The following is a 16539-nucleotide window of genomic DNA, read 5'->3' as shown; positions in this document are numbered from 1 at the left end:
CTAGTTCCTGCCACACCTTCCAGTGATTTGCAGGCAACCCCCACTGGTGTGCCGAGTGATGGGAGGCGCCCATCCTATCTTCTTGAGCCTCTCCCCCTTCCCCTATTGCCCCTTCCTCTGTTGTTTCTATTGTGAAAGGGCCGATGAGTTATCCTCTTTGGGGAAGAGGGTCTTGTGACTCTATTAGGGATGCTATGTCTCACTGGTTTCTTTCGAGACATCTGCTGTTGTCTTCCCTCCAAAGGAATAGTTTGACTGTTAGAGGTTTTCCTAACTGCCTGTTGCACCAACCTATCGTTAGTGTCCATCCTTCTTCTATCTATCGCTTCTTCCAGTATGACCTCTGGCAACAGTAGTTGCGATTCCAAGATATCCCCATTCCTCATTGCTAACAGGGAATCCAAATCCACATTGCGGCTTAGTCTAGCCAATGCTGCATCTCTCCTCATTAGCAGGATATTTGCCCAAACATTGGCACTTACGTTTGTCAGGTACGCAATCAGCCTTCGGTGGAACCCTGACCTGTAGTAATCTAATGAACAATGGTTCATCTACTACTTTCCTTGTTGCTTCCGAGGATGCAATTTTCGCCACTGCTGTTGACCAAAGGTCTAACCAGGACGCAGCCTGAAAGACAGAAGAAGCTGTTGCTTCTAACGTGGCAGCCTCTTGGTACGTCATCGAAGGGCACTCCATTTTAACCTGATCTAAGGTTAATCCAGGCCTTAACCTTACAACATTAGGGTTCATTTGTCTAGACAGCAAAGGGACCTTCGGTGTCGTATAATATTTCCTTTGCTTTATCATTGGAGGGGGAATAAATTTAAATGATCTATTAGATCTTAAGGAATTATCCCTCCCTGCAATCTTTGCGTTTTACGTGTTGCAAGACCGATCCGCATGACTCGAGCAAGGCAATTCATACGACACCTTGGTATCCCTCTTTAGTCCAAACGCCATGTCAATTCCAGGAGGAAGCATACTGGCCGGTGTTTCTGTCTTCTCCGAAAGGCTATTGAATTGACGAATCAAATCAATAACCTCTGCATACGAGGCCAGAAACTCTTGGTTTTCTCCTTCCTCCGGCTCTAGTGTACCACTCTCCGTCACGAGAGATGTTATCTCGCCTCTATCTTCTGACAGACGGCCCGGAATTCCACGGCCGCCTGCCCCTACGGCCGCGGCCTCTTTGATCTTTGCTGGCCGCTGTTGGCTCGATCCCAGATAGTCAGCAGGGGAACGAGAACGTCTCACTCTTTCTCTGCTCACGGATCTAGAGCGAGAATCTCGTCTAGATCTCCAAGATGAAGGCTCCCTTAAGACAGAGGTAAGTTCGTCTTTATTAGCATTGGCATCGTTTTCGAGCGTCGGCGAGCCAGGCCTCGGCCTTCTATCCAGACGGACACTGCCTTCCACGAACGTATCCGCCGAGGTTGCCAACTCTCTATTTTTTGTACTTTTAATAGGAGCCTTATCGTCCTTCGTACGTATTTTGAACGGCCTTACGGGCGAAACTGGGATCTGCATTCCATCCTCTGCTGCACCTTTCGCCGCCAACGTCGATTTTACAGAGGTATCGCAGTTTTTGCGATCCGAACTGGCAACTCCGCTCGGCCGCTAGCTCGCCGGCCGTCACCTCTCTCGCTTGTTCGGACTCTTGCGAACGGCTTCGTCTGGCAACCTTGTGCTTAATAGCCACTGATTTTCCGACCTTCTTGCTGACTTGGAAATGACAGTCTTCGTCCGAAGGAGAGGAAGAATTGATTCTTCTCTTTGGCCCGAGGATCCGCTAGGAACTCCCGAATCCTCCTCCAACGCTTGACTGGCGCTCGCCGTGACGTTATCGGACTTAGCGATGACGCCGAACTAGAGGAAGAAGACGAAGAAGGCGAATCACACTTTTTCTTTTTGTCTCTCTTATTCATTCTCTCCTCTATATCCTGTAACTTCTGCATTACAGTTTGCATTGACGGATCAGAAGGCGTATTAGCGTCTGGGTGCAGCGAAAAAGGCCGAGAATCGGTCTGTGACGTCATCACGCCTGCCATCTCAGACCCGTGTGACGTATGTTGTGACGTCATCGCTCGCGTAGGGAGAGACTGAGAGGTTTCTGCTGGTAACCGCACGTTTGCTGCCAAATTACCTCCCACGTTCTGCATCGCTGTAAATACTGAGTGGGATGGAGAAGCAGCGGCATTAATTCCCATAAATTGCAAGCCCGGGGGATGAGGAACATTCAGCGCTGCCGGCCCCTGCTGGAACCGTGACGTCATATAATGCGCAAGCAGACCATCCAAGGTTGGTACGCCTGGTAGGCCTAGCGCTGACCACGTACCATCTAACCTATGCGCTTGCGTAGCAGGAGCCTGGAACAAAGATGGCGGATCTCCCCCTCTACTTGCTGGGAACAAAGGAGAGTGCAAATTATTCATAAAATTACCCAAGGCCCCTCCTGACGTTTCCGATACAGAAACCGCTAGGAGAAACCGAAGGGGTATGAGACAATTCAAAAGCAGGTGGAGAAACATATGGAGCAGCCTGGTTTATTACCGATACAAAAGAAGCCGGTAAGGTTTGGTCATCCAAAGATGGTCGGCGTCACCCCCTTTCTTTTGTATTGGCTTTTCCCATAGAACTTCTTCCACTGTTCCACCGACCAACCGCGACAAACAGAACACGGATTAGTAACCGTACATACGTTTTCCCTGCACCTACTACAACTTGGATGAGGATCCGTCGACACCGAGGTTAGGAACCTAGAACAAGGGAAGCCACTGACTCCTGGGCATTTCCTTTGTCTCCTCTTCGAAGCGGTAGACGATCCCGATGTTGAGGCAAAATTCTCCATCATACCACGTATACACTCTTACCACACACTGATCACACTTGGAGAAAGAAAAGGATGAAAAATAAAAAATGAAAAATGCATGGATAAAGAACGGGCAAACTGAAAAACCGGCTTTAAATGAGATAGACAGTAACACGTCTTATCTTAAAGGCGGTAGGAAAATAACTGATGGGTCACAGGTAGCCGTGGGCATTCTGGGTATACATGCCCGTGACCTGGTATAGATGCCATTAGTCCCTGGATCTCACAAGTGTAATTTTAATTCTACCGGTTTTCCAGCTTGGCGCTAGTAAATCCTGATGTTAAGACCGAAGGTTTGTTTCGTGTATGAACAAACAAAAAGTTTGGCCTAAGGGAATGATGCAACATCAAGAATCACTAAGGGCAATTATTAACAACCAACTTGCACATAGCCTAAGTCAGGTAAGGAAATCATAACATTCGAGAATTATTCTTTTACGATTAAACTATTCTCGATGACTGCAAGTAGCTGCTTGATGATAATCTGAATTAATTTAATAACAAACAAAAGACAAGACTCCTCTGCTCAAAGCTTTGAAATACGCGTTCCAAAATCTGGTGAAATAACCAGAAAATATGAACACTGCAGTAAGTGTTGCTGTTAGCGGACAGCACTGTGTACCTACACTGAGCAACTGGAGCACTACTCACAAACTACTCACGACATTTGTATTTAGGTTGCCGTTACATGGAAAACTATAGCAACGTAATTATTGGGCAAGTCACTTATAAAAAGTCAATGGTAAACTACCGTAGGGTTACATCTGAATCACTTCTTTCATGGTAATAAACTATACTATACCTTCTCTAGTTTCTGTGAAAGTCTATAACAGCCTTTTCCAGAGTCGGTTAAAATCTTGAAATCACCAACACCCCTATCCTTCCATTGCTTTGATGACGTATCATAATATAAGAGTTTTCCACGATTGCAGAAAATTACTTCCCAATCTTCCTCTGGAGTTTTCAACTAAAAGATAAAATGTCAAAGTTATCAACACAGCACAAAACTTAAGCAAAGGCTTGTGATTAAGAAATAAAAACAAGTCCATGATGCTCAGTGGAATTGATATGCAAACAATAATTATCAATACAATAATCATTAATTCTTCATACGTTAAGCATACATTCAAATTCACAACGTACCTTAGCAACGTCAGGTACAGTGGCTCCAGATTCCTTTCCATCTCCATCACCTTCTTTCTTGGGTGACAACCTACTAAATACTGATTGCCCCTTTTTCAGCCAACCATCAGAATTACCCGCACCTATAAAGAAGAAACATACACTGTTCAATGTACTTTAAAATAGTAAACAAATACATAGTCACACTAGTTAACCCTCTTACACCGATTGGACGTATTAAACGTTGAGTCAAAATGTCTCCCGTATGCCGATTGGACGTATTATACGTAGACTCAAAAGTTTTTTTTAAAAATCCGTGTAAAAATACTTATAGGCCTACCAGCCAAAAACTTTTGAATCACGTGCCTTGGGGGATGCTGGGAGTTCATGGATCAAGGCGTTGTTTTGTTTACAATCGTTACGCAGGCGCGCAAGTGCGAATTTCTTTCTTATCGCACTAAAAAGTATCAGTGACACATCTCAAAAATTATTTTGTCACTTTGACATAATTTTTGTACCGTTTTAAATTATCCGTTACATGGAGTATTATATATGAATACGTGTGCAATTTCATGTAGAATGCAACAAAAAATACTCATGATTGTAGCTTTTATCAGTTTTGAAATATTCTTATATAAATATGTAACGATAAGTGCCAAAATTTCAACCTTCGGTCAACTTTGTGACTCTACCGAAATGGTTGAAAAACACAATTGTAAGCTAAAACTCTTATATTCTAGTAATATTCAATCATTTGCCTTCATTTTGCAACAAATTGGACGTCACTAGAACAATATTTCGATTTATGGTGAATTTATGAAAAAAACTTTTTCCTTACGTCTGCGCGGTAACTCTTCAGATAAATTTTTTTTGTGCGATTGTCCTAATGTTTGCACCATTTTAAATTTGCCGTTACATAAAGTTTTATATATGGAAATGTGTGCAATTTCATGCACAATACATCTAAAAACAATCCATGGTTGTAGCTTTTATCAGTTTTGAAATATTTTTATATAAATAACGATAAGTGCAAAAATTTCAACCTTCGGTCAACTTTGACTCTACCGAAATGGTCAAAAAACGTAATTGTAAGCTAAAAATCTTATATTCTAGTAATATTCAATCATTTACCTTCATTTTGAAACAAATTGGAAGTCTCTAGCACAATATTTAGATTTATGGTGAATTTATGAAAAAAAAAAAAAAAAAAAAAAAAATTCCTTACGTCCGCACGGTAACTCTTCAGATAAAATTTTTTGTGCGATTGTCGAAATGTTTGCACCATTTAAAATTAGCCGTTACATAAAGTTTTATAGTATATGAAAATGTGCGGAATTTCATGTAAAATACAACGATAAATGATTGAAGGTTGTAGCTTTTCTTTTTTTCGAAATATTTGCATATAAATACCAAATTTGTAACTAATTTGTATTTTTCATAACTAACAAACCTGAGGTCTTAACATTAGGATTTACTAGCGCCAAGCTGGAAACCGGTAGAATTAAAATTACACTTGTGAGATCCAGGGACTAATGGCATCTATACCAGGTCACGGGGCATGTATACCCAGAATGCCCACGGCTACCTGTGACCCAAAAACCACGTACGGTCAACTTTTGACTACCGAAATAGTCGAAAAACGCAATTGTAAGCTAAAACTCTTACAATCTAGTAATATACAGTCATTTATCTTCATTTTGAAACAAATTCAAAGTGTCTAGCACAATATTTAGATTTATGGTGAATTTTTACAAAAAAACTTTCTTTCCCTCAGCTTGCCGATTCACGGCCGCAAATCTCCGAAATGCGTACGTCGCATTCTCCTAACATTTGCTCCTTTTCATATTAGGCCTTTTATAGAGTTCCATATATGAAAATGTGCGCAAATTCATGAAGAATACAAACAAAAATATTTGAAGGTTGTAGCTTTTCTCATTTTTGCAATATTTGCATATAAAAAAAATATATATAAAAATTTTGAAATTCGGTCAACTTTAACGCGTCCGAAATGGTTGAAAACTGCAATTCTAAGCTAAAACTCTTACAGTATCGTAATATTCAATCATTTGTCTTCATTTTGAAACAAATTGTCCGCGCGTTACGAATTCATGCAACATTTTGTGATAATATTTTATCTGTGTTGCTTTGATCGTTTTACAATGTGTTACATATGAAAATGATCACAATTTAGTGTAAAATACAACGGAAAAAAAAAAAAAAAAAAGTAACTCGTTAGCTTTAACCGTTTTTCGCACGGCTCGATTTGAATACAATTATGTTTGAATTTTTTTTTTTTTTTTTTGTCGCTACCATATATCGCATTATTTATATATGATGATATTTTGTTCATTTCTGATGGTTGCATTATATCTTAGTTTTGAAAACTAAGTGCGCTGTGATTTTTTGAGAAAATTATTTTTTCCGCTTCCGCGCTCACTCCAAACTCGCCTCGGCATACGGGAGACGTTTTGGGTTTTAGGGCTTAGGCGTAAGAGGGTTAATAAGATAACAAAAGAGTATTTTTACAAATTAAGTGAAATACTTCATGTGAGGTCCAGTCTACAATGCTCATCCTCGAGGAGCACTGCTATAATCCCATGCTTTATTACTTTCTCCCTATAATTTTTTAATTAATAGCTTAGGCCTCTTCATGATAGGTACTATTGTTATCAATACCAAGTTTAGACACATCACTGACTTGATGCTGATTCTCATGAAGGGTTCTTCAACAAAAAGAGTAGATATCTATATTATTTAAAACTTAATTACTGAACTTCAAGACCTGATTATGTTGAAGATGTTGATGAAATTAATGTTGATACAAAGGCATCCTTTTTTACATGAAGACCATTACAGTCCAATAATGGGCTTAATCTTTTTATTTCAACATGATATCAGTTTTTCTTCCAGAAGGCCTGGATTCACTATGATGATGATGAATTTCAGGGATTGTAAAAGTCATTGAAAGAAACAAGAATATTTTGGCCTTTCCATTATACTTAATACCATAATATACTGGTAACCAACATATTTCAACATTCATGTGGAATTAAAGCTTTGTCAATGCTCTAGATTACATTTCACTTAAGAACAAATCCTGTGAGCCTGAAAATGTTACTCAGTCCACTTGAATTACACTGTTATTAACAATGTTGGAGTAATTTATCAAAAACTGTTAATTTTCAACACAATGGTGATGGTGACTGTCTTCTAGGCTGTCATTTTGAAAGTGATGCATACTGAGAATCCACCTCAAAATGAGTGACATGATGTGGTAGTATAATGATGTGTGAAAGTGTATGAATGTTTGATTATTATTATTATTTTTTGTTTGTTTGTTTGTACATAAGGTGTTTTTACGTGTCTTCTTAACCACGTCAAGAATGAACTTCTATCACCAGAAATACACCTCTCTCACACCTCAATGGAATGCCCTAGAATCTACCTCACGGCCACCAAGGTGATACGCCAACACCATATCAACCACGTCACTGAGATGCTTATTATTATTTTGTTAGGTTGATTGGGTTAGGGAATTTTTAAACTAGTTTTATAATATTTGTGTTGTTCTTGTGGGTTAGGGATTGTTGATTTATAATGGGGTTTTCTTTTTTTCACTGGAGACTTGTATTGAATGGGAATGAGCGAGAGCTGAGGCTCCCCTTCACCTGCGCTCCTCGAGTAAAGTAGGAGTGTTTAGCCAGTGGTGCTGAGGGAGGTCGATTCAGGAATTGGAAAAGGACAACCAGAGGCTCTCTGCAGAAGAAGCTGCTGACACAAGGAAATTAAAAGTCCAAGCAGTAACGGTGCAATATTACGATTAAGGCATTAAGTTTAGATTTGCAGGTGGTTGGGTAAAGTTAAGTTAGGCATTAGAGGATAAGATTAGATTATAAGTTGTGAACTGTAATCTTAAGGAATATATTAGGTTAAGGAAAATCTTAGTTTAATTCACTGATCGCTCAAATCTATTTCATTTAGTATGCTGCTAATCCAAGATATTTACTCTGCAGAAAAAATTTTGTCAAGATTACCGGCTTTTATATTTTATCTAGCTTCTGTTTCCTAAATATGTCACCACACCAAAAATAAAACTTCCATCTGAATATTAAGGAATTCAGTATTATTAAACTAAGCAACATAACAGTTGCTATTACCATTTCAAAAAATTAATCCAAAGAGTTTTTGAAAAGGTCGGCCTAAAATCCTAGTTAATAATCTTCTACACAAAAGGTCTAGGCTACATATATCTAAATATACTACTGCCAAAATATGGATATAAAGGACATTATTGCGCAAAAAAATTTAAAACTTCAAGTACTTACATGAATAGAAGGACAAGATCAACAATGGCAAGCAGTAACTCAACAAAACATATTAACGAAAATATTTATCATCACCGAATACCCTCACTGGGTTTTCCATGAAACATACCTTTTTGGCTAGCTTCCAACGATGGTGTGGATTCCTTAGCAATACTACCAAAAGACATTGTACTACCAGGCTGGCCTCCAAATAATGAAGGGGCAAATAACGAAGGGGAAGTTGAAGATTTATTTGATAAAAAGCCACCAGACTCTGAGGATGAAAACAAACCACCACTTGAGGAGGAATCAAAAAACTTTGGTTTTGTAGATGCAATTCCACCAAACAGACTGGATGTCGTGGTTGGAGTTGAACTTCCGAAGGCATTTGAAGAAGTGGAAGTGGCTGTACCAAACAGGCTTGATGTAGGTGTAGTTGCTGATGATGAGGAGACTCCTCCAAAAATGCTTGGTGAACTTGAAACCCCTCCAAAACTACTTCCTGTGGTTGTTGCAGTTCCACCAAAGATGCTTGGTGTAGTTGTGGCTTTGCCAAAAATGCCCGAGGGGGTAGTAGCAGCTCCTCCAATTATGCTTGAAGTGGTTGTCGTCGCTCCTCCAAAGATACTTGGTGATGATGTCGAAGTTCCTCCAAATATACTACCAGTTGTAGTAGTTCCCCCGAAAGTGCTAGTAGTAGTGGTTGTTCCTCCAAAAATGCTTCCTGTCATTGATGAAGTTCCAAAGATGCTCCCTGTAGTAGTGGTTGCTCCCCCAAAAATGCTTGCTGTAGTTGTTACAGCACCCCCAAATAATTTAGGCCCTCCAAACAGGCCTTGTGAGGTAGGAGTTGAACTTCCAAAAGGACTTCCAGACTTCACTGACCCTCCAAACAAACTTGTGGAATTACTTATTTGTGTTTGAGTGCCACTCAAGTTTCCAAAGAGAGAACCTGATGATGCAGCTTGGGTTTTGCTTTCCACTGGTGACTGTTCTTTGCTTCCCTAAAAAAAAAAAAAAAAGAGAATTTTTTGATTAAATATTCATAAAATATTACATTTCAAAATCACAATACCCTTAATTATGCAAAAATTGAAAATCCATGTTTTGAGGGAAAACTCTAAGTCATTGCAATAAAAAAAATATTATACCTTGCAAGACTGATCTTCATCCTCTGTGCAACCCCGACAACCTGGGCATGGTACTGCATCTTCATAAAGGAAGAAATTATCTGGCAATTTTAAACTTCGCGCTCGTTCTATCTGCTCTGGAGTTGCTTTCTTTTCATATATAATTTCAACTGAAAAAAGTGGAAAAAAATTAAGTGCTGGCAAAGTTATAGATATTGCAAATCTATAAGTATAGATTTACCTTCAAAATTAATATATATCTTTCACCAGTTTGAAAACTATCCCAAATGCTTGTAAAATAAACTTGGGGAGTAATAATTCAACCAGTCCTAACTATTCCATTGTTTACCATTTTTCCTAGTTGACCTTTTGAGCTAATTAGCCAAAATTTGGTTACATATTACAAAATCGCGAACTCTTGCTTGCTATAAATCAGTTTACACTGCCTCTGCAATGCTGCCAGTGTTCCAATCTAGAGCTGGAAATTATTCTATTGTTAAGACCGAAGGTTTGTTCACGTATGAACAACTAGTTTATTACATTTTAAATGCTGGAGTCAACATCTCCAAGATAAGATGACAACAGAAGTCTGAAAACAGCAGTTTACAACATCTGATGCATCCTTCTCCAGCAATGTCCTCAATTCTGCAGACAATGAAGACTTAGCTAGGAACTAGATTAACCATGAAAATTTGGAGGGGATTGTGCCTGCTGGAGGCGCTTCTCATCCAGCAAATAAAACCTACACTGAATACAACGCAGGAAGAATTTCTCCTCCCTACGAGTATGAGAAGACCTGCCATCAACAATGACACCGCTGATCAAGACAACGCCCCAAACAAGGTACTCCTGCAGCTGATGTTAATCAAATTAGCAGTGACGCCTTGCAGCGTAGCGCAACGCCCATCAACGTTACCACGCCGCTCAGGTCTAGACGGCTGCAAGACCTGCAGCATCGCAACCATCGACTTGGAGAAAGTGGCTTGAGATCTGGCTCAAGCGACCAATGAAAACGAAGACTCACCACCACCAGCCAAAAGAAGATCAGCATGGGGCAGACCCCTTGCGGTCAACCCTGAATATAAGGAGGACAGACACCACACCAAGATCAGTCCACCCTCAGCTTCCCAGCCCGAGGATGTCTGACAGCCCCAGACGAAGCTCACTTAGAGAGAGAGAGAGAGAGAGAGGGAGAGAGAGAGAGAGAGAATCGTTAATGACTTTGATGACTATGGTATCATAGTATATCTGTAAAGTTCAAATATATACACCTATTTTGACACTGTATTTGATCATGACCTCTATTAGCACTCTACCAGCCTGTCTAGTAGCATGAAAAAAACCGCTATTCGTAAAATAGAGAAGAATCTCTACAAGTGTAATGCTGCTGAAGTGGCCATTACTTTTAATAAAGTATGCTTGAGAGAGGGTCTGCTGCCGAAGTACGATAATAATAACAATAATAATATGCTGGAAGTAAACCCTCTTTTAATCATGTTTTATTAAAGGTTATTGCTGCATAAGCTGCATTAATTTTACAGAAGTTCTTCTCTATTTTCTAATTATAATTTTTTCAGTGTTGCTTAAACTGGTGAGCAACGCATCAAAGATTAACATGTCAAAAGTACAGTAGAGACCTGGACCCCGATTGTACTAGAACTTGACATACAGATTTCAACGCAAAATTTTGGGTAAATGTTGCATCAGAGCTCAAACAAAAATCTGGAATCCGACCTAATGAATATGATTTTTTAATCAAAAGTGGTTCGGTCAGTTGCCGCTAGGTGTTGCTCCCATGCCCATTTCGTGAGGAAAATGGCAAGAACCACAAAAAGGCATTCTGAGACAACCTTACAATCCTGAAGATTTTTAATGATAAGTTAACCCTTGAAGTGTCCTTAGTTGAGTCAATAGTTTGCTACAGTCACAACTATGACACTTTGATACTGTACACAAAACAACTGTAATTACAGCAATTACTGTGGTTAATTACCAAAAATTAAAAGTTAGGATGAGCGAGTTCTCACTCTGTTACAGTAATACGATCTCTATCTGTAATTCTAAAACTGAATAGGTCTCTAAGCCTAAACATAAGTAAATATTTTGCGGAGAAAATTATTATTTGAAAAAGTTAAACGTATATTACAGAATATAAACATCGTCATCATATGCCATTTGCATTCTCAAAATCTGGCTGATTGAATACTATCGATATCTTCATTGTCATCTACTTGGATGGTAGAAGAGATGTAATTTGAATACTCTTTATTGTAAATTAACAAAGTTGGGTTTGAAACACATACAGTACTCAGTTGTATAGTAAGCGTTAAGTGTGACTTTGCCAGTTCTGAACATTAATTTAGCCTGCTCCATTATTTTTCCTTTTATAGTGACAGCAAATGATATCGGCAATCGGCCATCTCTCAATTTGGTTGCTTATGTCTGTACAGGTTTACAATCGCTTCATCCGTAATTAAAAAACCTTAGGTGTTGCACCGACAGGTAGTATTCATTAGCAAAAGTCGATAATATTTGTATTGAGAATAATGATCATTTTAATAAAACCCTTGGTTTACTGTAACTAATCATATTGCATGTATTATTACCATATTATAGAATTATAAATCGAAAAGAGCGATCTCATGTGCGCAATTTGGTTTTGTTTACATTCTTAAAATATCAGCCGATTTCATTTTACTGATATGATCACTGTCTTCAGATGCAGAATGGAACTTACTTTACAAAAGAAAGCTGGGATTAAGAATTGCAGCTACTTTATTTATAAATGTAGTATATTAAAAAAAAAAAAGGGCTGCATGTTTTTTTTTTTGCCAGTTTCAGATAATGCTTTAGCCTGCCAAAACATTTTGCAGTCTGCTCATTATTCATAATTCCCAGTTGTGCTTGACTTACGATGCTCGTAATTCGTAGTTCCCAGTCGTGCTTGACTCTCAGCCTTGTTGTTTACTAAGGGGCAATATTTTCTTGGTAGTATTTTATAATCGAATTAAATGTTTTTGCAATATTGACAGCTCCCTAGTTATCCTTAATATGAGGATTCTTTCCAATTTTAAAGGAATACATTTATGAGGATCTACTTCCAATGATGTCACACTATAAAGCAGCTATGAAAAGTGCCCCAATTTTACAAGGATAATTTGAGAAAAAATAATTCAAATATCATAACATGTATTGAAAGATTTTTAAAAGAGATTTTGTATACAGTATCCAGTAGACTCTAATGATGGTTTGTTTACAGATGCTCCCGGCCACTAGCTAGCAACACAAGGAATTTTTCTTAAGTTTATGATAACTTGACATAATTCGGGTTACTTTTAATGCTTTATTAATTTGCTGAGAATTATGCTTACCCCTTACAGTAAATACTACGTACCTAATCTAGCCTACGGTGCTCAATCAACCATCGGTAATATGGCCGAATTGGGCGTACGTAGGGCAGTTTTGTTTGTTAATACGGCTTTAGGTGACTTGCAAACCACGTCGAGAGTGAACTTGTCACCAGAAATACACATCCCTCAGTTAATGTATATATTTAAAGTGTGTTGAATACGATATGTTATTTAACACTGAACTTGCACATTTATGGGTAATGTTTTGTATAAAAAGGCAAGGACAGTTCTTGACCATCAGTTATTACTAATGGTCAAGAACTGATTAATCCAGTTTCAGTTATTTCTTAGGGGAAAATCAATTAAAATCTCGACAAAATTGCATCTCATCGCTTCTTCTGAAACGAATTAGCATTGATATCCTGGGCTCTACTGTAAGTAATTATGAACTTTAATTTTTACTCCAATGCCTGGGGTGTTAGCTAAACTTTCAAGGTATAACCCGTAAAGTTTTAAAGCATATTGCTAATTTTGTCAATTCTGATTTTTAGCTATTTCTGGTAATGGGCACTGCATTTTCATTGGCTAGCGACTGGCAGTTGATTTATGATTGGCTGCCGGGATGTTGGTTCAAACTACTTCCTGGGCATACTTGCTGCTGCAGCCTCTCTATCTTCTCAGCAGCACGACATCACAGCGAGCCAAATTTTGATTGGCCAAAGGCTGCATGACGTCACTGCTGGTATTATTGATAGTCAAAAGTCACCTCCAGTAGTATTTCTTGAATTGAATATTTAAAAAAAAAAAAAAAAAAAAAAAAAAAAAAAAAAAAAAAAAAAAACACACACACACACACACACACACACAGAAAACAGCCATCTTGCAATTCTGAGGAATTTTACTTTCAACATACGTGTTTACCTTTGTATGCCCATTTTACATTACGTAAAAAAAAAAAAAAAAAAAATAATAATAATTCTCATGCATGCGATACATTAGTTTCTTTTAGCAACAAAAAATTTTCCTAATTTTTTCCTGTGTAGGGTCAATCAGCTGATTCTCAAATGTAAAATTGCAAGTGGCTGAATATTGGTTTTATTATGTATCTTACAATGATGATATAAAATAATACCATATAAATGGATTCAGTATGCAAAATATCAGTTTCATTACCATTACTATCTTTATCTTACCTAGCTGTAATAGCCTACTTGATTTATATAAATGGATACTGTGAGTGCAACACCTAGCATAGGTAAATAGTTCACACAGTTTCTATCTAGAGTATGGTAATACAATATGGTAACAACTGATATGAAAGTTGCTGTATAGAAATACATTAATGGAAAGGTCATAAAACCATGTTAGGCTGTAGGTAAACAGACAGGTAACCCACCAGCTGAACTGTATCATTTACGAGAGAAAAAGGGGTTGTATTTTTCAGTGTATTTATGCAGTAATTCAAAACTATGGAGTAAAAAGGTAGGTAATTGCCTTTTGCATAAAGTTGTCAGTTTAAAGTGTGATAGTTGTTGTTTACATGCATACTGAGTGCTTACAGTTATGTGGTATTGACAAGGTTAGGTGAGGAAGGGTAAGGAGTTAACCTTGGGAACACTCCTAATTTTTTTTTTCTTTTTTTTTTCTACTTGCCTGATTCAGGTTTCTACACTATTAATCTGGATAATTGAAAAATTACTGTACAAGGGGTGGAACTCTCGGCTGTAGGTAAAAGCTCGGAAGCTTCTTAGTCTCCAAGGGATGGATGCATTAGACATTGGCAATGCAGGAGAAAGTAGAGAAGGGAAACTAAATGAAACAATTGTTGTAATGTGCACTATCCTGTATCCCTAACAAATACGTATAGGTAGAAGCCAGCATAAAATCCTGACCCCGGAAAAAGCCACAAACAGAACGAGAATCTATATTAAAGGGTGACAAGTGTCCAGAAACCCTGTCACACCCTAAACACCTTCGGTGGTCATACTGCCTTGAAAGACAATCTGGTACCATCATTGTACCAGTAAAAATTCAATCCTCAAAACTGCCAAAGTTTAAGAACCAATTATAGGGGGGAAACATGACTCAGACCTCCAATGACAAGATTCATGGTTATGGAGTTCAGCAGCAGTGGAGAAGTTTCAGTAGGAGTACGGGTGATCAAAAAATAATTACTTTACATTCATGGGTGATGAAAAAAATCATTACTTGACTTCAAGTGCATGTACAGTACCTCCCACTAGTTAAATACATTGTAACCTAGTTCCACTGACTATTGAAGGTATAGCTATACAAAGACAAAAGGTTTGTATCCTCTAGGAACAGGCATGTTACAAATAAATATTTGCATAAATGAAGGCGTCACAACTACTGAGAAAGGTCAACAGAAAAATTTTAACCTTACCAGGGGTACTTTCATTTGTAGAAAACTTGTCACCGAAACTAAAAACTGAACCTTGTGGTGTTGAAACAGCTGCTACTCCACCAAACACTAAAGAAAAAGGGAGGTAAGAAACAACTGTAGGAACAATTGTATAATGTATACCACAATAAAAATGAATTACCAATGCTACAATAAAATTAAATGGTTATAAACTACACACTGGGCACTCCCAGTGAATAACTCATTTTAATGTTAATTAACTCAAAAATGAATTGTCAAACCTTTTAACTCCAAACTATTTTGTCTGAGTTATGGATGGGTTTCTTGTTTTGGATTTAGGAATCTTAAAAACTTATGTTGCGAGTCTATTTCCCCTGTAAGTCAGTTTTTGCTGTTAACAGGGCTTTAACAGCAATATAAGCACCGTTAACTTGGAGCTCAACGGTGCTGAAAAAGCACCTTACAAACAGATCGCCATAAATTGGTGGCACCGTAGTTGAGGATCCACTGTATATGATTAATGGCAATGTGATATACACCTATCAAAGAATGAATGTGGATGACAAATAAATGAGGTGCCCTTAAAATTGCAGCATCCCATACTTTACTCGAGAAAATTTCTAGTAACAAGTAATACTTTAAATGAAAATTATATTTTTATAATAAAATAAGGTTTTATTCATACTTGCTAAGAAATTATTCTTATGGACGGCAGACCAAACTTCAAAAATTTTCGTATTGGAGCCGCCATCGCTAGAGTAGGTAAACAGGTATCGACCACTTCTGATAAACAGGTATGACAATGTCACACCTCTCCATTGGAATTCAGCCACAAACTCCACCGGTGTGGAGGGAGCGCTCGAATCAAACAATTGCTCAGTAAGCATACCTTATTTTATTATAAAAATATAATTTTTATTCAGGGTCTTACCAAGCAATTATTCAGTTAATTTCATATTGAAAGGTGGAAGGTAGTGGAGATAACGCCTTCTCAAAAGGGGTTACAATGTGATAGCATAAAACATATACTTGTCATGCTTTACCTTGTAAGCAAGCCACTGCAGGCGAGTACTGCCTCTGGTTGGCGCTCAGCTTACTTAGTAGAGAGAATGGTAGCTAGACCGTGCATCCTCTACAAAGTGGAATGATCCTTGAAGTCATGGGTCTAACTGCTAACTTAGCAAGGAAACAACAAAATTAACAATGCCTTTGTCCTGGGCGAGAACCATATACAACAATGAAAACAATAAGACAGTTACCTACAGCAATAAACACAAATTTCCTTATTCCAAACTGACTGGAGGGTACTCCAGGTACTAAGTACCTCCACACTTCCCAACAAAGCGACCACCTTGATACAAGGCAAAAATTATAGAGGGAC

The 16539-nt window shown here is 38.2% G+C and overlaps 1 protein-coding gene across 1 annotated transcript in view; it reads right to left on the bottom strand.

The window, feature by feature from the left end:
- The window catches only part of LOC135201419 (ranBP2-like and GRIP domain-containing protein 4), a 279898-nt gene that overhangs the window by 41204 nt on the left and 222155 nt on the right, over window positions 1–16539 (bottom strand). Inside the window, 5 exon segments of the mRNA XM_064230328.1 lie at window positions 3672–3836; window positions 4013–4134; window positions 8426–9299; window positions 9447–9595; window positions 15180–15266. Coding sequence (XP_064086398.1) covers window positions 3672–3836; window positions 4013–4134; window positions 8426–9299; window positions 9447–9595; window positions 15180–15266 — 1397 coding nt within the window.

The sequence above is a fragment of the Macrobrachium nipponense genome, chromosome 28, assembly GCF_015104395.2.
Source record: "Macrobrachium nipponense isolate FS-2020 chromosome 28, ASM1510439v2, whole genome shotgun sequence".
NCBI lineage: Eukaryota > Metazoa > Arthropoda > Malacostraca > Decapoda > Palaemonidae > Macrobrachium > Macrobrachium nipponense.
Note: the sequence above shows the minus strand (reverse complement) of the source record. Positions and strands in the feature narration are given on the sequence as shown.